This window comes from Sinocyclocheilus rhinocerous, unplaced genomic scaffold, assembly GCF_001515625.1.
Source record: "Sinocyclocheilus rhinocerous isolate Xijiao unplaced genomic scaffold, SAMN03320098_v1.1 scaffold1708, whole genome shotgun sequence".
NCBI lineage: Eukaryota > Metazoa > Chordata > Actinopteri > Cypriniformes > Cyprinidae > Sinocyclocheilus > Sinocyclocheilus rhinocerous.
Window position 1 is genome coordinate 363756 of NW_015648635.1, and position 23527 is coordinate 387282.

A 23527-nucleotide genomic window follows, 5' to 3' on the forward strand; every position below is an offset into this window, starting at 1 on the left:
TTAGTTTAGTACTCACATGCTGTGACAGCCGCTTTCTGTCCGTGTGCTTTGGATGTGTGCACTCAGAAAACCTTATATCAGAAGTTTAAACTAATGTGGTTTAAAACGCATGATTTCAGAGCGATAAACATGATAATCAGAACCAAAACAGATGTTTTTTTTAGCAGATATGAGCTGTAATGGATGTAAAAAGCTCTATTCTGGAAAAGGGGGCGGGGAGCAGCAGCTCATTTGCATTTAAAGAGACATGCTCTAAAACAGCGTGTTTCTGCATCCACTCAAAATAGGCATTTTCAAAATGATATAATAAATGATCTGTGGGGTATTTTGAGCTAAAACTTCACAGTTACATTCTGGGGACCCCTGAGACTTATATTACATATTGTAAAAAGGGGCATAATATGTCACCTTTAAAAATATTTTTTTTAAATAACCAAATTATTTGTGCCAAAAAAATTAAAGAATACATAGCTGCTGAAACTAAGCCTGGTGTAAAAAGCATCATAAATACTAGCATCGAGTCGACTTCCACACTTCCTCTCATCACAGGCTATGGGCAAGTTTGGTCCAAGCGGAGCTGACCTTGCCGCTTACTACAAATGACGCCTCCCCTTCATCCACAACGACTGGGGTTTTAAGTCAACCAGAGACTAAAACGCTCAATAAATCAGTGCCTTCAGCCAAAAAGACCCTGTCATGCCTTCAAATTGAAAAAAAAAAAAGTATGACAAAACATTTCAGCACTGATAATATCAGCTAAGCATACAATGAATAATTTCAAGGGCATTTGCACTAAGATAAGACGCTTATGGGTGTTTTAATACCTCTCCATAAAGGTCATGTGATATCGTTCGTGTGAAAGAGCGCCATCGCAGTCAAAAGACTAGAGTTGGGGATTATATGCCATGTTTAAGGAAAAAAAATCAAACGAAAGGTCTAGAGCGTTGCAACCTCAGATTGAGAAGTAACATTCCATTAGTCAATGCAGTGAACATTTAAATCCATAAAATAAGCATAAAATTCACATCCACTGACACCCACTAAAAAAGAAAAAGCTTTAATACAACAAAAAAGCATTTCTTATTTCTAATCGGTGACCTCAGAGGAAGCACTCAGTATCTTAGTTACTGAAGCACACCAAACGTCATTAGGATGATGTGGATAATTACGGCACATAAGACCTCTTAAGCATGCAATACAGTCTTTTATCTGGAGAAGTCAATCTCTGCGAGGCTGACAGCTAGCAGCATATGATCCCGGTAAACAAATACTTTCACGCGGCACCAAAGTGCCATTAAAGGCCAGAACTGTCAACACAAATTCCACTCTTGCAAGAGGAAAGGAAAGGGAGGGGAAAAAAGAAAAAAAGACTTGATCACCTCTGGTTGCCTTAACGTGCATGAAGGTTGTCATGGAAACATTTCTGTGAAGTTAACATGGATACTAACAGAAGGCTTTCCGGCTTAATTGCCATTAGAGTTTTATGTCCGTTTAGAGATGTATATTAAAACACACAAAGGGTAATATGTTGCTTATTGTGATGATGATAATAACCCTAACAAAAAACCCTAAAAACACCTTAAGTTCAAGTTCAGGTGTGCATTTTTTATTTATTTATTTATTTTTGTTAGATGCCTTATGAAAGAAAACTATTCATTAAAAAAAATATTGGTGAAAACTATTAATTTAAACTCATGATTTCAAACAATGAAACAGTCCCACCCACATTACTCTCGATATGAATAAAGGAATAACCTAGAAGTATTCAGCTTGCCGTGGCATCTTAACTCAGACAAATGATTTTATTTTACTCAATGCACACACATTACTAAAAAAAGGATGTCTTTTTCCTTTTAGCGCAAAGCAGTGCATTGCACACACCCCAGCCGATGATGAATGCCGTAATCAGGCTGCGACTACAAAAACACCAGGATCATTCGAATTTAGGCCCCTCTTTCCTGTCGTTTTATGACCGTTTAGAGATGTATATTAAAACACACAAAGGGTAATATGTTGCTTATTGTGATGATAATAACCCTAACAAAAAACCCTAAAAACACCTTAAGTTCAAGTTCAGGTGTGCATTTTTTATTTATTTATTTATTTTTGTTAGATGCCTTATGAAAGAAAACTATTCATTAAAAAAAATATTGGTGAAAACTATTAATTTAAACTCATGATTTCAAACAATGAAACAGTCCCACCCACATTACTCTCGATATGAATAAAGGAATAACCTAGAAGTATTCAGCTTGCCGTGGCATCTTAACTCAGACAAATGATTTTATTTTACTCAATGCACACACATTACTAAAAAAAGGATGTCTTTTTCCTTTTAGCGCAAAGCAGTGCATTGCACACACCCCAGCCGATGATGAATGCCGTAATCAGGCTGCGACTACAAAAACACCAGGATCATTCGAATTTAGGCCCCTCTTTCCTGTCGTGGGTCAGCTGTGCCTCCCTCCCTCCATGTGTCGTACGTGAAACATCATGCTCATTGAAACACTGCTAATTAAAATCACCTGCGAAGAACTGCGTGGGGCTAACAAAGGGCCGGGCTTCACTTTACAGAGCACGTCTGGGGCTGCCGAGGTGTGTGTGTATGTGTTTGAAATTTTACTACTGCTATTACGGCCTCTTTGAAGCGACACAGCGCTGAGTGACGAAGCGCCGTGATGCACACCTGCACTTCACCTGCACAGCTGCCGGAGTGAAACTGAGGTGCTTCTGCAACCAAAACTCTCAGAGCTAATCACAGCCATGATAGGAGCTGTAATACTATACACCTTGTTTAAAAAAGAGAAGTGTCACGTACCCTATTGATTTAGTCCCAGATCCCTTGAACCCACTGAAACTGCACTGGCAGTAGATGTGGCTGAGTCTTAAGAGGAGTGCTGTCCATTAACACTCCAATACATCAACCTTACTGTCCTGACACTCACTGCTGCTGTGAGCAGCTCTAAAGCAATGAAGAATTCACTCTGGATTATGGAAATGGAGCAAGCAACCACGGTAAGATTAATGTTAACCTTGATTATAATTATAATAATAATAAAATCTACTATACATTATTTATTATATATATATATATATAATCTTAAATATCACTTGTTATAAGTATTTTTTTACACTTCATGACAAATTTTTACATTAATTAATAATACATATTGACACTATTAAAATTAATAAATGACCTATTTTTTATTTCTAAAATGAAAAACTATAAACCTATGAAACACTAATAATCATTTGAGAATAACTGTACAAACAGTAAATGTAGTTAAATCAATTATAGATCACGTTCTACATGTTTACATTTTATGCCGTAATGAATTAACTAAAACTGATTACTGTTAAACTGATAGAAATTGTGGTATTATTTTCAATATCAAACTAATGCATGTTAACGTTTCACACAGGTTGTTTCAGAACTAAAATTCACAAATAAACACTGCTATAAACACAACGAAAGTTGTTGAGCATAAAAAGATCTAATATGCCAAAACTGTCACTGGTTGTTTATTGTTTATAAGAACAGAATCACAGTAACGTTAGCCTGCTGACTTCTCCCAAACTCTCTAACAACACAAAAACTGTCAAAACAACAAATAAACCAGCCGACAAGCACTAAACAACCCGTCTGCAACTTCTCAGTGAAGTCAAACTCGTATGAAAGGCATAAACATGAAAACTCACCAAAAGAAGTGAATGTATCTCCTTCGCGGACGCTAAAGTTTGGCTTGTTTACGACTCGGTGGTTTAAAAAAGCGCTAAAAACAAACGCACAACACGCGCTGTTGATATTCCTCCGCTCGGAGTCGCGAGACGCTGCTGTCTTCAGTCAGTGTGCTGCTGTTGTTACCGATGCAACTGTAAAAAAACGCCCGAGTAACACCGACTCCTGTTTGAATGCGCTTGCATGACGCGCAACGCGAAGCGGCGGCTTGTTTTTTGTATCTCGATTCAATACATCGCAATGTATCGGCTGAGTTTGGGGGGGGGGGGGTGTTGTTATTTTTTGGCGTACTGCGACCCCACGTGACTTCATGTCCACCTGCTGGGTAAACAATACAGTCATTAGAAGTTTTTGTTAATCGGGTCTCTTAAATACACTATTAAGAATAAACAATATTGATCAACTGTTTCATTTGTTAAAGAGACGAGTAGAGATGAAGAACAGGAATGCGAAGTGCTATCATTTATTTACTTTTTCTTTTATTTACCAGTTTTATTATCACTATTTTTTTAATTAAATTTTAATTCCTATTTATCTGTTTATAATTAAATAATCCATTTTTATATGTTATTTATTATGAATAAATCAAATGAAACAAACAAATAAATATAGTCATTAAAAGTGTCATTTGTAGAGGTTAAATACTATTAAAAAATCTGTAGATTAGCAATGTGGAAGAGCATTGAAAACAAAGGAACAACTGAGAATTCTTGTGCTTTGTTGCTTTGTTTTGTGTGCTTTCTTTTCTTTATTTTTTATTTCCTTAATTGTTTAAAATAAATTCAAGCTTTATTTTATTTATTTTTAACACAACATTTTTATTTCTTTGAGCATGAAATTTATCAACACTTGCTAAATAGTTCACACACCCCAGGTTCATTTAAATACACCTCGAGCTGAACAACACTGTAGATAATCAGCTTTTTTTTTTATTGTGATTAAATATTGTTTATTTGAGTGATCAACTGATGTTGTGAAAAAATGTTTGCTTTTGACCATTTATGTGTTTGAATTACTATAGCTCTTTAGCTGATACACATATTGTAATGGTGAGTTATGCATCATATTTGTACTGTAACTGTGTGCCACTGCCTTGAAATAAAACGGGGAAAAAATGATTTTCAGATCAAAGATTGATAATATCATAAGTCTCCCTTTGTGAATTAATTATCCCTGTCCCTGTCTGAATTAACTATCTTCATTACATGTTGTGGTAGCAAAAACTATCTCTATTAAATATGATAATGGTATAAAGGGTGGATGGTCATGTTAAAAAAAAAGTTGTATATTTGCATCTAATCAAAATATTGTTCATGCATATTTAAATAAATAGGCTGCATAGCAGATTTTGACTTGGTTTTATTAGAACATTTTAACACTTCCAATATCTGATAATAAATATCTGTCAGATGTCTGCAGAGGTGTTAGGAATTTTTTGTTAATTGATCAGAAATAGAATATTTATTGCCTTCTTTTCACCACATGCATGCATTTAAATAAAAGGTTTAATCAAGAAAATGCATCATTTCATGGGTTTTATCACAAAGAAATAAAAACACATGCATTTTCTATATGGATTTTAGGGGAGAAAAATCATTTTGAGAAAGCTGGAATGAAACATAAGGGTTTGCTGCCACCTACAGGAATGTTTTGGAATCCACTTTTGGTTCTCAAAGAAACAAACAGTGTGCACACAACTTTGATTAGACACTGCCGCCTAGTGGCTAATTGTAATACTGCACAAAAAAACTGAACGCAAAAGTTTTCTGGAATTCACACTTCATAAGAATCTACCATTGATTAAATAGCTATACAATAAAAGACAAAAGCACATAAATAAAATAAACAAAAAGTGTAAATTTTTATAAATTAATGAAGTAAAAATATTTACTAAAGTCAATTTTAGTCATTCATGTCTTGGCTACATTAAAAAAAAAAGTTGTCACAATAGGAACCTACTGTTCACTGACAATTATTTGATAAAAATACCTTTGTTTGAAATATGAAATAATATCTAAATGTAATAAAAGCAATGTTAAACGATACGTATTTAAAATGCACAACTGGCTGAAAGGCTTTTCGATCAAATGGAAAACTAATAGAAAACAATTCAAGACACAGTCAACATATAAACTATAAAATAAAACATAAGAAACAATCATTAAAGAATTTTATAAATTGTATAAAAATATAAAAAAAATATGACAACTTGCCAAAACCTTACATATTTTCATTATATTATCTGAATGTAATGACACTGACAGTGTGGTAATTATTATGTTTCTTTGCTTATCCAACCGATATAACAAAATATGACCATTGTAAAACTTTGTTTCAAGACCAGAATTCACAAAAATTGGTTTTAGTTTAGCTGTTTGATGCTAAAATACAAAACCACAAGCATTTAAAACTCATAGTTACCGTTTTATATAAAACTTGAGCCAATTGCCCATGTGACAACTAGCCCCGGTCTCTTCTACATTTCCAAACAGAAGCATTGTGTTGTTTCAGTACAGATACACATATATAATTCAAAAGCATTTATCAAAGCTATCAGGTTCAGCAGACGACATGAACACATCAAAGTGTCCCACGTCTACCAGACACTAGTGACCAGGAAGTCCAGCATAGCTCGGCAGCACTCGCAGCTATTTTTAAGCCTGGCAACCACACAATGTTCAGCTGCAACCTGATGCTCTGTGCCTAGTCACATTGCGAGTGAGGGTTTAAGGCGGTTAGTGTTGTTCTCTCAGGCTTTAGCCATCCAGCATTACCCAGGCATGTCTGGGGAAGAGCTTGTACCCTCTGTGGTCTCCTGCAACCTGGAGCTTCCCATCTGTATGGACTGGATAATGAAAAACAATGAGGAAAACGTAAAATTGGAGAAAACGGTGGACCGGATATTAGAGGGAAGCTCTGGAGATGAATCCGAGGAGGTGGAACCTGACCCCCCACTGGTAGCCGTACGAAGAAAGGTGTCATTTGCGGATGCCTTTGGTCTGGACCTGGTTTCCGTGAAGGAGTATGACAACCAGAATTCATTTAAGCTGGAGGTATATAGTAGAGAAGCTGAGGAATACTACATCTCTTGCCTCTTCAATATCCCAGCGTTGCACCAGAACATGGAGGTGAGACTTCAGCAGCAGAAGTTGGAGCTGGAGTGCATCGAGCTGCTCCCTGGATCCACCACAATCCACGGCATCATCCGCGTTCTTAACCTCTGCTTCCACAAGGCCATCTACGTCCGTGTCACTCTGGACGGCTGGCAGAGCCACTTCGACCTGCTAGCAGAGTACATGCCTGGGTCCAGCGATGGCGAGACGGACTGTTTCTCTTTCCACCTCGTGTTGATGCCTCCGTTCCAGGTCGAAGGGTTGCGGGTGGAGTTCTGTCTGTGGTATGAAAGTCCTGTTGGAATATTCTGGGCCAACAATGGAGGGACGAACTACATTGTCTTCTGCCACCAAAGACGAAGGAGCGATCTGAAAGAGAAAGAGAGTGAAAAGGAGAAGTCGGTAGAGGAGAGTAACCAAAAAGGTATCAGGAGCTGCCTTAAAACAATCAGGTGGGGAACACTGCAAAAACATACATTTGAATCATCACTATTACTCATGCTTAGTGTTAAGGATTTGAACTTTGGTGTGTAACTCATCCCGGATGTGAATGATACAGTAAATCGGACTGTTGAAGAGCTGTTACTTCTACCAAGTAATCAGACTTACAATTTTAGCCTTGTAGATGAAAAAACTGTCCAAAAAATTCCATATATGTACACTGGAAGAAAAAAATAGTCTTTAAAACAGGATTGTGTTGCTATGCAGGATAGTAGTCGCATAGCAAAACTTTTGGCATCCACCCAAAACATCCTACCAATTGCATAGCGGCACTAAAAATGATTCAGAACACCTTACAGTAGCGGAACTAAAAACCAGCCTTTTACGCTTCATGGCTAAACTTTGTTAAATAGGTCAACTTAATTTTTGTGTAACTCTAAACTAAATGTATTTCTCTGGTTGTCCAATCAAGCACTTTTTGTTTTGACTGGAGATGGTATGTTTGAACACATGGCTGGTGAGTGTGATTGAAAACTTGGCACATATTTACAGTAAAAAGACCTACTGGGAGGCGACACCTGCAGAGGCGAGCGGTGAGATCTCAGGTGGGTTTCTTATGTGGAGATCTGGGAATAGGGAGCTTTGATTCTGACAAGAGACCGAGTTTGAGTTTTTTCTTCTTCTCCAGAACAAGTCACACCCAAGGCCAGGCATACTAGGGAGAACATAACAGAAAAAGAAGTAGGAATCAATTCCTGCAAATCCCTTAAGGACTGCTGCAAAACTCTGGTAGGGTCAATGAGTGCTCTGTCAAGGTCCAGAGATAAAGGCGGGCATTTAGAGAGGTAGTTCACCAATAAAAGGGGTAGTTTTCCAGAATAAAACCAGCTGTTTTTTCTATTGATAAATATACAGGCTTTGAACAACTGGGTGAACGATCTCTTTAAATGCAAAGTAGGAAGTTATTAGTAAAGATAAATTCATTTTGCATTGTGCAACATTATATTCCACTCAATAAGTGCCTCTCATTACAAACATGACATAATAAAGTCTGTTGAAAACCACCTTTTCTCTCCATATTGTGTTTTTTGACAGGTGGATCGTCGTAGGAAACATCAAGCTGCTCGTTTGGCACACGTGCAGGACTACTTAACTCAGAAAGCAATGGAAACCCAGAAGGCATGTATTTCCAACACAGATGAAAGTACCACATCCATCCCAAGGCTGAATATACCAAGTAGAACCGACTTGCCGGTTGTCCACGGCCTACAAGCCGTGGACACGCCACCAATACTAATGTACCACCAGATCCCTTTGCTTTCCCTGGATTGGGGCAGTAACACAACAACACCCCCCCAAGCAAACCCTCCAGATACCTACAGTGAAACAAGCCATCAGGCAGAAGATCACCTAGCCATATCGGCTTCTAAGGCCTGGGAAGCTTTTCTTAATGGCACTGATACGCAGGACCAAGTATGTGTCCGTCCAAAGTCAGAAGTTCTAGCTTTAAGGGACAAAGTCGTAGTCTCGACGGAGGACAAGGGAGCTGAGAAAGACCCCAGTCAAGAGTCTGCTGACAGGAAAGCAATGGAAACTGTAAAATCTGATCCTGTAGAGCAATCAAAGGATCTGAGCATGAGTCCTTCTAGAGATCAGGTTGTGGATTACCAACTAGTGAAAGAGCCAAGGGTCACTACCCTACCATGTTCTGCCCAGGGATCGGAGCCAGAGAAGGCGGTAAGTGAATTAGAGGCATCTCGTGACCGCCAAGCCCCACATCATGAGCACACAAGCGGATCTTTGAGTCAAGACACGACCAAAGCAAGCCCAGGGGGCGAAACTCGAACCACACATGACACTGAGACTCAGAATTCAGAAGCCGGAGATGGAATCGCACCTGAAGAATGCATGGGCAGCTCCGACACCTCAAAGGTTAAAGAAAACACACACAGAGCGGTCAAAGACACCCTGACATTTACGGAGATCAGGGACGTGCCGCTTACAAATAGACAGGCCGAGGGATCTTCTTCTGAAAGGAAGGATATAAATAAAGACGCCAGTGAGGAGCAGGTGGAAATGAGGGCGTTTTGTAGAGATCTACATGAAGAGGACACGGAAAGCAGTAGAAAAGGACAAGATGAGACAACTACGGATCACAGCGCAGAAATACAGAGCGTTTCATCGTGTGAGAGGGAAGCATTTAATGAGAACGAATTATGCACGTCGAACAAGATTTTTAACAAAGACGGTTCAGAGCTATTGAAAAACGAAGAGAGGCGTTTTGAGGCAAACGAAGGACTTAAAATGAGGGAGCGACTGAATGAGACAACTATAGAACCTGCTAGTGCTGAAGAGCTTGTAGAGGACTCCCAAGCAGTGGATGACAATTGCACAGATGGAGAAGAGAAAGAGTTTGAGAGTCATGCTACCAAATTTGTACCCACCCACTTGCCTACCTATCCAACAGTTAGCATTTACCCATCCAGGCACCTCCTTCAGACAACATCTGCAAAGGAAAGAGAGGTCACTTTTGCAGAGGAAGACTTTGAGCTTGGGAAGACCCTCAGAAACTTTCAAGAACCCCAGCGACTGGATGAAGAGGATGAACTCTCCACGCCGTTACCCAGCATTCACCTGTCCTGGGTGGACGGCAACAGCAGTAGGCTGTTATCATGGTGGAGGGAGTTCTGCTCGCTGGGTCACATGGCCAAGGCTCTTGTGTATGCTATTCTGTTTGTGATCTTCATAACGACGTATCTCTACGACCTACCGACCTGCATGGCCCTCTATCTGTTTTCTCTGTGCTGGTGGTGCGGCCAGGGCATGAAGCAGCGTCTGGACGGGGCTGTCAATGTGGACTGAGACCAGACAGGAAGTTCTTGAAAGTTTCTGAGGCAGTTCTTGTCAAATTGTGTGACTCTGAAATGAAAGTTGACACAAAGTGATTCTACGGGCCCAAAATCATTTGACAAAATGAGATTTAGGTGGCATTTTTGTTTCTTTCTTTCTCCTCACTTGTGTTCCCATTAAAAGTCCCATTTGAAACAGGAGTCTTTTAATATAATCCTAAATTCAAACTGCTGGAATAGTGGAAATGTGCTAATCCATATTTTGTGATATAATTAAATGACAGAAACCCTCTTGTAGTGTCAAAGGAAACAACTGTTTTCACAGATATATCTCAATGAAATACAGTCAAAAGTATACAGTAGATACTAAATCTTTTCATTTTTGAGCTTTTACTTCTACCTTTTTACAAGTTTTTTAAATTAGTCTTTTTTGCCTTGTTTTCCAGTAAAAATATCAAAAAGTCCTTAAAAGAAGATAAAATTACTACACAAGCAAAAGTGCATAAGATATGAATACATATTCTGATTTTCATTTAGTGCATCCTGTAAAAGTGTAAAAGAAAAAGAAAAATCAGACAAAATACACTGATATTAAAGACACAGTCGCTTAATATCACATACATTGTTGCTTCTTAAGTAAATGTATCTTTATTTAGATATTTTAACTGGACAATTACAGAAAATAGGACGTAAGGACGTAATGCTTGTTTGTGTATTATGTTTGGGGAATTTAAATAAGATGTGGATGTTGTTGTATTGCTGTTTCACGGGTTCGCCTGCCCATTCAGCCCTGCCAGATAATGGTAGACCAACTTGGCTTGCTGTCAGCGAAGGAGGCTCGAACCCGAGGCTCGGCTCGAGCTCCGAGTAAGAACTAAGCACATTGTGTGGAGAGGGTACCTTTCTCCTGCCCCAGACCTAACTGTTGTGGTTGTCGTTTACTTTGTAGATTGAATCTGTTGTATGATTATGTGATTGTTGTGCTGTGTGTCACCCAATGTCAAATTGTAAGAAACTTAACATATTGTAACAAATTACTACTTTTTGAGTAGGGATGTGGGTGCCAACTTTTGTTTAATAGTTTTCTCCTGTTTTTGGTTTAGTAAGGGAGAGAGGGAATTTATTTGTTTCTTTTAGGCAGGTAAGTTCGATTTTCCTTAACCATGGAAAGAGTTGATTTTTTTGTTGTTGTTGTTTTGGCTTAACCCCCTCCTGAGACTATATGACTATTTCTGTTTCCTTTTTGTTTCTTACTTAAACTAAAAGCCTAAAATTTTAATTGACCAGATTAAGTGTATTGGTTGTAATGCTGGTGCTGGAGATTGGAAGACCTCCTTGTCTCTCTTAAATTATTTAACCTTGTTCGTCGTTACTAATACCCCTAGACTGGGGAGCGACGTAACAATGCAAAAGCATTTCATCATGAGCCTTTGTATCAAAAAGTGTCATGGGGATCAATATTCAGTCCCAAACTTTTGACTGGTACTGTACCTTTATGTAATGTTTCATTGGGTTCATACAAAGGCGTACTGAATGCACTATGTAGCCTGTGAGGACACAGCTGCATTTCATGTCTCTTTGGGGATGTGTGTGACAGACGTGACATTTCCTGCAAATCTCATCATGTCTCTGTTCCCGAAAGAGAGAGGGAGAGAGACAGAGGCTGGAGAAAGAATGGGGCTTCTCGACCCTCTGATCTGTAAATATAACTCTATGTAATTCATAACTTAAAACCTTAAAGGCATAGTTTATACACAAGTAAAAATTCCCCTCATTTACTCACCCTCATGTCTGCAGGAACACAAAATGAGTTTTCATGCTCTTCTCCATGCAATTACAAAGAATCTTTAAAACGCCATTAAAACATCATAAAGTATCATAAAAGTAGTATATATGTGAATATGGTGCAATCTATAATGAGCCTAATTTACATAAAACATTGTGTGTTTGGGCTCAAAAGAATGCATGATTTTTATGCCTTGTTGAACTGGATTATGGGTGTTTAGTGAAGACGCATAATTTTGAGCTGAAGTACAACACTGTTTATTGAATTTGCCAGTGTGTTGGTCTTTGTATGTGCTTGTTTTAATTTTGGACAAATGCAGATCACTGTTTATACGTGAGTGTGTAATAGATATGTTGTGTGTGTGTGTTGCTGCAGTCATATGATCCAGTCTACTATGACTCTGACCTTTCGGTGTCTGGCTGCTGACCTCACGTCCAACTCAAGCTCTTCATACAGAAAGAGCAGACATTCATAATTTCACTGTTATTAATACCTCTATTCACCGCAACATTTACTAACATTAAGAGCACTAAAATCCCCAAAAGGAGGAAGCTAAGAATTATATTTTTATGTATTCACACATAAGGTTTATAAGTTTATACTGCTAAAAAAATTATACTGTATTACCATCTAAGGACATTCAAAGGGCAACTAAACTTCTCAAATGTGTTTTTAAACATGTCTGAAGCAAATAATGTCATAAAATATACATGTATGTACTGTCCTTCTATGCAATTTCATGTATTTACATTGCATACAGTGTTTCCAGATGATCCAGGCATTCACACACACACAAAAAAAAGAAGAAGTCAAATGAAAAATGTTTCAAATAAACTGACCACTAAACACTGTCTGGAATAAAAACAACTCAAGTTAATAAATAATAGTCACCCAAAACAAATGAGCACTTACAGTTATTCATAACAAAAGACCATTTTTAGTTTTAATATGCAGTTTGTGCTGACCAACGTCATGGCAGACAGACGTAGGTTCATTGAGTCTTCCTGTGCATTTCCATTGAGCTCAGCATGGTTTGTTATTAAAGTGACTCAGGAGGAACATGATATTCCCAAACCCCGCTCACAGATGAAAGACACGTAGGCCACGAGATAAAATGTCGCTACTATCACATGAGGGATTTTTTCTGAGGCGTGAATACTTCAGATGATTCATGCATGCTTGCTTTGCAGTTAATTATGTGTGACGTGTTGGCACCCTTTCCCTTTTTTTTCTGAAAGTACAGGCATCTTAAACGTCTAAAAAGTCTAAAAAGTTGCTGAGCTTCACCAATCTGCATATAATGTCGCATTTTGCATTTTGCAGTATGTGCCAACTTCATGACAAACATGCCCTTATCAAAATTAAAGTTATTGTAATCTAAATCATTGAAAACAATATTGCATAATTAAGATTGTGACTTTTTTGCCGGGTTTTTATTTACACTCTATTTTTGTATTTAACTTTTATTTACAGTTTGCTTTATTTTTTACTTGTATTCTATTTTTTTAAATTTTATTTGCACTTTAATTTTTTACTTTATTTGTATTTTATTTTTTTGTATTTTCTTTGTACTTTAATTTTTTTGCATTTTATTTGTACTTTAATTGTGCTCTATTTTTATCTGTACTTAGTTTTTTATTTATTTATTTTATTTATACAATTTTTTAAATTTTTAAAAAAAAATTTACCTTATTTTATTGACAAAGTAGGGTTGCAGCCACTAGATGGAGCCACAACAGCACTTTTACTCCTGACAGCTCAGACTGGAATAAATAAAACAGTCTGGAGGAAATTCGCCTTGACAGATTGTGCTGGGTCAAACACTCAGGCACCAATGTAAGCCAATGAGATGTGTAGCTGCCACGTAGAAAATTGTAATAAACACAAATATTGATTGAATATGTTTGTTTTGGGGACTGAAAGGCTAGAATTAGCTCACTGCTAAAACAGAGCAGGCTACATGACACACAATGGCAGCACGTACCGCTGAGATCTGCCTTGCTTTCTCATACACGCACATGTCACACACATAAAACACACACAGACACACATCCGTCTTCTCGCACGTCCGAGCACAGAATCTGGGTTACATCCTGGGTATCCCAGGAGGCCAAGTGCTCATACATCATTATTGAAACATCCCAAGCTCCCGAGGACGGATCACGCATGCCTCCTAACGCTCTCTAAACTTTCTCTCTCCCTCTCTGGGTTACGTGTGGGCTTGCCAAGTTACCTCATCCGTCCCCGTACACATTTATATAGTGTTGTGCATGTTTCCAACAGGATGTAGAGTGGCGTTCTGCAGACTCTGCAGAAATTGTGGAAACTGCAGAAGCAATCAAGTTAAACGACTGTCCTTTCATGCTAGTCACAATAATGCTACTTTTGATAAATAACCACAGTTGCTATGTTTACTTTACATGCAGCCTAATGATTCATTAATAATTTGACTAATAGTGCAATCAGAATGAAAAGCCTTCTTTTGGCTTGAGAAGGTAGGTCATAACAAAAAATAAAAAAATAAATAAAAATAAATCCTCTAAAACCATCCAACCAGACCAGATAAGACCAGCAAAACATCTTAGTCTAGTTTAAGAAAGTTATGGATCCAACTAATTTGAGTTAAATCAACCTGGAAAGAAAACATCTTAAACCAGTTTAAACTGGATTGCTGGTTTTAGCTGGTCTCCTAGTCTGTTCAGACTGAATTGTTGGCAGGTTTTAGAGAAGTTATGAGTGCTTTTCAGCTAATCAGACTGGGAGACCAGATGGACGACCAGCTAAAACCATTATAAACCAGATAAGACCAGCAGACCATTTTAGGACCTTTTTTTTTTGGCAGGGTAAATCTTAGAATATATCATAACATCTCTAGATTTGGAATGGCAGTTGGATTAAATTACTGCAGATCTGAACATAGCCTGGAACAAAAACATCTTAAACCAGCCTAAACTAGTTTGTTGGTCTTTAGCCGGTCCCCTAGATTTCAGAGAAATTTTGTGCAGCTTTCTGCTGGTCAGACTTGGAGACCAGATTGATGACTATTTAAGACCATCAAAAACCAGCTAAGACCATCTTTGGCTGGTTTAGGCTGACCTTTTCAGCAGGATAAATCGTAAAATATATCTTAAAATCTCTAGATTCAGAATTACAGTTGGATTAAACTGACAGAGGTGTTGCAGACTTTAACATAGCATAGAAAAGCAGCATCTTAAACTATTATCTGATCTCCTAGCCTGCTCAGACTGATCTTTTTGCAGGTTTTTAGAGAGGTTTATAGTACTTCTATTAATCAGACTGGCAGAACAGATGGACAACCACCTAAGACGATCATAAAACAGCAAAGACCAGCAGACTATGGTTTAAAATGTCATTTTCAGCAAGGTAAGCCTTAAAATCAATGATAAAGTTGCTACTGTAAATGATCTTTGCATGCACATACATTTTGTACATTATGACCTGACGTAACCCTTCTGGTTCTACTCCCCTCACTTGCTCTGAGCGGGATTCGAGTATTTCTAGCATGGAAGGCGTGCGCTATCAAGGATGCTAAAGACAGCAGCCTCTAGCATCAGTCGCTAGTGCTCCTGTTGAGATCAGGGCAGTGAGGTTTACCTGCACAGCTCTTACTAGCTGGCCTCCGTTACACTGAGACTAAACATACATTTTCATTATATTGTAAATTTAGCATAAATAATTGACTCTGAATCCGCATTCAGACTTTAGGTTGATGAAAATAGACATATAAATCCTCTCATGATGCTTCTTAAGTCACTATTCACTCTGTGCTATCAGTCAGTCAACTGAAGTTCGTCTGTCACGTGGATCCAAAACCCTCTGAGCTCTTCGAGGTCAGAGCTGAGAATGAACAGAAGATGAGAAAGAGAGATAGTGAAGGAGGAGAAGTATCGTAGGTGTTTGGAAGTGTGCCCATGTACCCCTTGGGGCCTCTGTGGTGCCCTGGTGGCGGTGAATGAATCACGACGAGGTGTCATCTTGTGCTACGGCGCGGGCCCTCAATAAGAGGAGACAGGTCGCTCCTGAAACAACGTCTCGCGGGAAATAGGGGTTGGCCCGCATTGTTCTCTCTCTCTCTCTCTCTCTCTCTCTCTCTCTCTCTCTCACTCACTCACTCATTCTTTTTCCTTCTGTGGTTTGTCACAGGGCCAGTCCGGACAGCCACTCGTCCTGAGCCAATCACTTCAGTTTGTTTTTACGGTAATTAGTCATCTGTGAGTTCACAACAGACTGCAATCAGCAGTGCGCGTGTACCGCGGCCCCAGATACCTCGGCAGCAGTCTATACCAATTAGTGAAGTGTCAAGACAAATTAAATGTTAGCATAGCATTGGAGCTGTGGGCTAGTGGTTGATGCATTACCTAAGGTTTTTCTTTTTGGACATGGGACCATAGCAATAACATATTGATTTGGACATTAGTGTTTGCTAAAGTACTTGAGGTGAGTTGGGTGCTCATACAGGAAATGTTATTTCGAATCCGACTCGCAACATTTTCCAAACCCCTGTCCCCGTCATTTCATGTCCTTTGTTTTCCCGCAAGAGTCTGTCCTACCCATAATGACTAAAACCAATTATTATTAATAATAATAATAATAATAATTATTATTATTATTATAATTATTATTATTATGCTTTGTTAGGACAATACTATTTCTAGTTAATAATAATAATAATAATAAACAATTATTGTTACTGTAATAAACATTAATGCTGTTGTCACTACGACTACTATTAATAAAATGTATTTTATTATTAGTGCTGTTGTTTTTGCTATTACTTTTTTTTGCTGAATGACCTTTTCACTTTGCGTGTTCTGGATTTTATGTTTTTGACAGAAACCTGGCTTCATGCTGGTGAGTTAACTCCTTTTTCTGAACTTCTTCCTCCCTGCTGTGACTTTCTAAGCTCCCCTCGGACCACCGGCAAAGGTGAAAGGCTGGCTTCTGTGTTTAAATCCGTTTTTCACTGTCAGGAGATCTCGGTGGATGCCTGCAGCAGTTTTGAATTGCAGCTTTTTGAGACAAACTTTCCCGTGACTGTGTTATGCGGTGCGGTGGTGTATCGACCTCTAAAGAATAATAAGGATTTTATTTAGCATTTTGCAGACTTTGTAGCTGGGGTTTTATTGAAATATGATCGCTTTTTAATTATTGGTGATTTTAACATACACGTGTGCTGTGAATCCAAACCTCTGGCTAAAGATTTTCTCAATCTTATTCATTCGTTTAATCTCACGCAGTTTGTCACTGGTCCGACCCATGAAAAAGGTCATACTTTGGACCTTGTGTTGTCTATGGTTTATGTGTTACCATCAGTGAAATATGTGACATAGGTTTTTCAGATCACCTGCCTGTGTTATTTACTGTGGTTGTTCCCAGTTCGGAGATCTCTACCTGTGCTTCTGCACGCAGTGTTCATGCAATTAACCCTTTAACTGCCTCACAGTTTTCTATTGCTTTTAAAGACTCATTGCTGTACTCAATGTAATCTCGATGATTGTAATCTCAGTGTAGAGAAATTCACAGTTTTATTTGACTTTACTTAAACTGAGATATTTGAACTTTGTTGCTCCGTTGAGAAAAAAAACGCCCTGAAGCTCTTTCAGAACCCTGATTGAATGACATTACTCGCTCTCTCAGACGCGCCTGCAGAATAACGGAGAGAAAGTGGAAAAAGGATAAACTCAGTCTTGTTTGATATTTTACAGGACACATTACGTAAATACCAGGGAGCAGTAAAATCTGCTAAAACTAAATTTTTTTCCCACCTTGTAGCCAATAATAGCCAGAGGCCTCAGGTTCTTTTCAATGTTTTTAACTCTCTTGTTAAAGGGATAGTTCACCCAAAAATTAAAATTAGCCCATTATTTACTCACCCTCAAGCCATCTTAGGCGTATATGACTTCCTTCTTTCAGATGAATCCAATCAGAGTTATATTAAAAATTGTCTTTGATGTAGTTCATCAGTCCAAAAGAAGTGAAATAAAGCGCATCTATCCATAATAAAAAGTTCCCCACACTGCTCCGGGGGGTGAACAAAGGCGTCTTGTAGTGAATCGATGCATTTTTGTAAGAAAAACATCCATATTCAAAACTTAATAATCACTTTAATGTAGCTTGCGCCAACAGTTGTACACGGAAGCAGCTCCGGGCGGATGACGGAAGATGTCGGCGTTGCGCATGCGCCGGTGCGTCTCGTGAAAACCAATGTTTGTTTACAGGAGCAAAGGAATTAAGGAGCAAATATTCCTAACCCTAACCCTAACATCTAGACTAGACTACTGTAACTCTTTATATTTTGGATTGGATCAGTCTTCTCTTCAACACTTACAGTTAGTCCAGAATGCAGCAGCTCGGCTCTTAACTGGGACTAAAAAGCGCGAGCACATTACCCCAGTTTTAGCTTTGCTCCACTGACTTCCTGTCCGCTTCAGGATTGATTTTAAGATTTTATTGTTTGTTTTTAAGATCTTAAATGGGTGGGAGCCTTCTTATTTATCAGAGCTTTTACATGACCACACTCCTAAGCACTGAGGTCATCCAATCAGATGCTCCTCGAAGTTCCGAGATCCAGGTTAAAAAATAAAGGTGATCAAGCTTTTTCAGTGGTTGCTCCTAATCTATGGAATAGTTTACCTGTTCACATAAGAACTGATTGGACTGTTGTAACCTTTAAGTCATCTTAAGACACACTTGTATTCCTTAGCTTTCATTTCGAGATTTGTTTGGACATTGTGACTTTTTACTGTGCTTGTATTTGTTTGTATGTGTATCCTGATATTGTTAAGCACTTTGCTCAACCATGGTTGTTTTTAAATGTGCTAAATAAATCAAATTGAAATTGAAATTGACTTGTTTTATTACTGCTGTTGTTAATAAAAATAATAATAATAATTATTACTATTGTCATTATAAAATGTATAACTAATTGACCTTATGATAAGTCTTGCAACTTGTTTGTTTGTGTATTTAACATCATATTTAAGAATTTAACATAATAATAATAATAATAATATTAATTGTATAACTAATTGACCTTATGATAAATCTTGCATACTACTAGTTTATGTATTTATTTATTTAACATCAGATCAGATATGTTCTCATTGTAAACAGACAAATTACTTAGAGCTGGAAACTTGATGCATCACGCCTGGTCAGAACACGTTAACATTACAATGTACTGTGTTTTTATTTATTAATTTATTTTTATTTTTTACCATGAGAACAGTTTACTGCAAGACTTGGAGAGAGGTGAAAACTGGATGATTCATCCCAACTGTTCCGAGAGAGAGTTTCACTCCCCCGCTACTCTCAATGTTCTGTCTCATTCTCTTTCTCTCTTTCACACACAAGTACACTGTGAGATTGTGAATGTCAGATGAGTATGTCTCAGTGTGTCATGCTCTTTTATTCCCATGCTCTTCCTGTACCTCAGTAATGATGTGTTTTATTCTATATACAGTCTACTCAGATCTCACTTTATATTAGGTGTCTTTAACTACTATGTGCTTGTTCAAAAATAATGAACTGTTGTAAAAATGTTGTATTGCAAATCACATTTGCTGCTATTGAGATGGGATATGGTTAATGTTAGAGGCAGGTTTGGTTAGGTTTAAGGGTGGGTTAAAGGGTAGGGGTAGGGTCAACAGTGTAATTGTAGATGTAACTACAAAAATTATATAGTATACAGTATATTTACAGTATACTTAGCCGTAGGTATTTTTAAATATAAATACAATGTAAAAACTTGTATATAAGCAATAAGTGCATTTTATCAAATGATTAATTTAAATGCAAGTACATAGTTGTTGAAGTTATTAAACAAGTAGGCTACTAAATGATTACCACATTCATATACCATGGTGTTTACATGGTACTCCAAAAAAAGTAGGGTATTAGGTATATACCCAAAACACATGTACATGTACACAAAAAAATAAATAAAAAATAAAAAGATAATAATAATAAATAAATAAATAATGTTATTATTATAAATTATTATAATAAAGTATTAAAACAAATTTGTAATTATAATTTGTTAAAAAACACATTTATAATAATAAATTTTAAATACTACTACTAATAATAATGAAAATAGTAGATGATTATTATGGGTAGAACAAAAAGTTATTGGTGTTTATTAGTACAAATGTGTAATAGTAATAATAATAATAATAATAATAATAATAATGTTGTTGGTAGGACAAAAGGCATGATAACATTGTTAACATGGTACTCCACAGTACTTTCAAGAATATTACCATGGTACCATATCCAAAAACACATTTCTAAAATACCATGGTAATTTCGAATGCAGAAGTGTACTGCAGTGATATACGGCTTCGTTAGAGTCACTGCTCTCTGGACACACTGACACACATCCAAACACATCTGAAGAAGAAGGCGGCAAATGGATTGAGGAAGTGTCTCCTCCGTCCATTGGATTGTGTGCAGCAGCCTCAGAGCTTTCCATCACCGGCTCCAGGCCCAACTCAGAGCTCCACTACCATCGAATTACGCTTTATTATCGCTCCCTGTCCAAACACATGGGCCCCAACATGACATCCATCTCCTCTACTGCAGCGTTCACCGCCTGACAAGTGCTCAGACCTCTGCCGTCATTCTCATTGCTGAAGGCAAAAAACGACGGCACAGTCAGTCCAGCCTGAAAGGAAGGGACCAGCAAGGCGCTTGTTTGTGGAGATGAAGAGGAGGTGTGTTGGATAATGATGGCTAGTTCGTGATGGATATATTTGGTGTGGAGTGTAGGTGGAAACACAAGTAGGTGCAAGTAAACCGAGGCATATTTTGAAGAGACGTCTGGGATTCGATTAAAGCAGGCTTTATTCTAATACCTATAGGAATGAATAGGTAGGGACACATTCGGAATGGGAGCTGCGAAAAGTCACCGTGTTTATTCAGGCTAAAAAAAACTTTCAGCATATGCCGACAGCAGAAGCCACACACGCGGTAATGATGAAGTGCAGAGACGCTATGTGTGAGATATTATTCTTGTGCATTTTGTCCCCACAGCCGTCAACGACTGTCTGTTCGCACAACATCAGAAAATAAGGCTTGGGGCGATCTCAAAACGTCTGGCTTCCTCTTTTGATGCACACATTCGCTAACATCATCCGTTACAACCATACAGCATGGAGAACGTCGCCAGTGATTCACATTGGGTCATATCACAGGGTTCTGAGGCTGCATATGTTACCACCACATGCAATAGAGAGATCAGACCATAAGGGTATTTCAGTGCAACATCTAACGGTGGAATACGAAAAACTTCAGGACAGTATTTCTGAACATGTTCCACTGGTGGCCAGTGTGTAACACTGAGGCTTTTTTCTGCTTCTTGCTGTCTTGTAAACAAGCTGATGTTGCTAACGATTACATCAGCGATGGTAATTAATGTCGATGACAACATTTATACTCCTCCTCGTTGGAAATCTGACTAGGTTGCCCAAACGTGTCGGTTTTAATAAAGTTTAAGTCCTCCAACCAATAACTGTTGTTGGTTTATCAATTTTGCTACGTCGCTGTACAATAGACTGTTGGATAGTGAATTCACACCAGAATAACCTTACAAAAAAGTACTATGGTACAGTGATAGTATCAGATAGTTTTACTATGTTACTTTGATGCATTTTATGGTACTAAAAATCACCAAAGTACTGTCATATTAGTATTTTAGATGTAAATATGTTACAAATATGTATAAATATGTACGTATGTAAATACATGAATTGTTGTACCATGGTATTTTGGACATGTACACATTAGAAGTATATAAATACCATGCTACATGAATTGTAGTACCATGGTATGGTTCAAAGTACCAACACAGTCTTTTGTGTAAAAAAAAAAAAAATATATATATATATATATATATATTGTAATAATTGAAACTCCTTTTAAATATTCATATCTAATTTTTTGTGTCCCGATGCTACACTACAGTATATGTGGATCTCGACAACACCTGAATTTATAAATATAAATATATAATATAATACATATTTTCTCTAATACACACTGGCTACAATTAATGGCACCCTTTTATTCGATACTTTTTGCACTTTTGCCAAGATAACAGCTCTGAGTCTTCACCTATAATGCCTGATGAGTTTGGAGAACACCTGAGAAGAGATCAGAGACCATTATTCTTTACAGTATCTCTCCAGATCCTTCAGTTTCTCAGGTCCATGTTGATACACTCTCCTCTTTAGTTTTTTATAGGGTTCAGACCAGAGGACTGGGATGACCATGGCAGAACCTTCATTTTGTGCTCAGTGGCCCATTTTTGTGTTGATTTTGATGGTCTTTTTAGATCATTGTCCTGATGGAAGATCCCAACATGGCCCATTATAAGATTTCTAGCAGAGTCAGTCAGGTTTTGATTTTTTTATCTGTTGGTATTTGCTAGAATCAATGATGCCATCTATCTGAACAAGATGTCCCGGACTTCTGGCAGAAAAGTAGGCCAACAACATTAAAGATACAGCAGTATATCTGATTGTACACATGGAGTACTTTTTTATCCCTGTGTGCATCAAACCCACCTAGAGGGTTTCCTATATAGACAATATAGACACATTAGACAATATACTATAGATAGATTTGTAACATTTCCTGTTGATTGGAACTCCTTAATTATTGTTCAAATGGTGGAAATGGACATTTTCATTGCTTTATTTATTTATTTTTTTACTTTATATTTTGTTCTATTTTTTATGACTTCATATTTTATGAAGTTTAACAATCTGTTGCTGCACATCAGAACTATATTTTTTTATTTTACTCCTTGTGATGGATGATTAAGGGAATTTGGCCTTTGTGTTCCTCATATTTATACTCCTGTGAAACTGGAAGTCATGGCTGTAAAATGTCATGTTCCTAGCCACCCTGGTGTGCTAACAAATGGAAATATAGGTCTTCAAAGATTTTACTCATAATAATTTCTAGGGGTACAAATAATTGTAGCCAATGTGAATTAGAAAAAAAAATTCCTAATGTGATTTTGTTGAAAAGTAATTTTTTTTAAATATTTTCTTTTTTTACTTTTTAACTTGTATTTTTTATTTCATTTTTATTTACTTTTATTTATTTATTTTTAAATATAAAAAAGGATAAACAAAACAGATTTATCATCACCATCTTCTTTGATCATATGTACTTAGGGTGCCAATAATTCTGACCATGACACACTCTCTCTCCATAAATAACTGCTGCTTTATGTATAACATAATAAACAATAATAATAAAAATGTTGCAAAACTGACAACACCTGATTGCAAGAATTTATGCAAGAATTCATTATAAAACAGATTTCCAGGCATTCCTTTTCTTATATTCCACACCTGTTGTGTGCAGTTTATTTTGCTTGCTTTAAAAATGTTTCCTCTTGTTCAGTAAAGTTTTTTTTTTATGTTTGATTGCAGTCGTTGATATATGTTATGATATATGATATGATAATTAAGTATAAAATGTGTATATATATATAAAGTTCTGTATAATATAATATAATATAATATATTTAGGTTATATAAAATTACGTATCTGAATGTTGTAAGCA

The 23527-nt window shown here is 37.3% G+C and overlaps 2 protein-coding genes across 2 annotated transcripts in view; one reads left to right on the forward strand and one right to left on the reverse strand.

Annotated features, from left to right (window-relative positions):
- Positions 1-3874, reverse strand: part of foxp2 (forkhead box P2) — a 104771-nt gene extending 100897 nt beyond the window's left edge. The window contains exon 1 of the mRNA XM_016514831.1: positions 3700-3874. The gene's annotated coding sequence lies outside the window, so the exon portion shown is untranslated. The remainder of the gene's footprint in view (positions 1-3699) is intronic.
- A 2578-nt stretch (positions 3875-6452) lies between these two features.
- LOC107710114 (uncharacterized) lies at positions 6453-10507 on the forward strand. The gene is made up of 4 exons (XM_016514830.1): positions 6453-7304; positions 7846-7898; positions 7982-8082; positions 8389-10507. The coding sequence occupies exons 1-4, from the start codon at positions 6520-6522 to the stop codon at positions 10153-10155; spliced, it is 2706 nt and encodes a 901-aa protein (XP_016370316.1). The 5' UTR covers positions 6453-6519; the 3' UTR covers positions 10156-10507.
- Positions 10508-23527: the final 13020 nt, after the last annotated feature.

What these genes read in the sequence shown, in the direction of transcription:
- LOC107710114 (XM_016514830.1), top strand. Translation starts at nt 6,520, where the DNA reads ATGTCTGGGGAAGAGCTTGTACCCTCTGTGGTCTCCTGCAACCTGGAG. An exon ending in AGCTGCCTTAAAACAATCAG is followed by an intron (nt 7,305 to 7,845) that starts GTGGGGAACACT and finishes ACATATTTACAG; the next exon opens with TAAAAAGACCTACTGGGAGG. An exon ending in AGGACTGCTGCAAAACTCTG is followed by an intron (nt 8,083 to 8,388) that starts GTAGGGTCAATG and finishes GTTTTTTGACAG; the next exon opens with GTGGATCGTCGTAGGAAACA.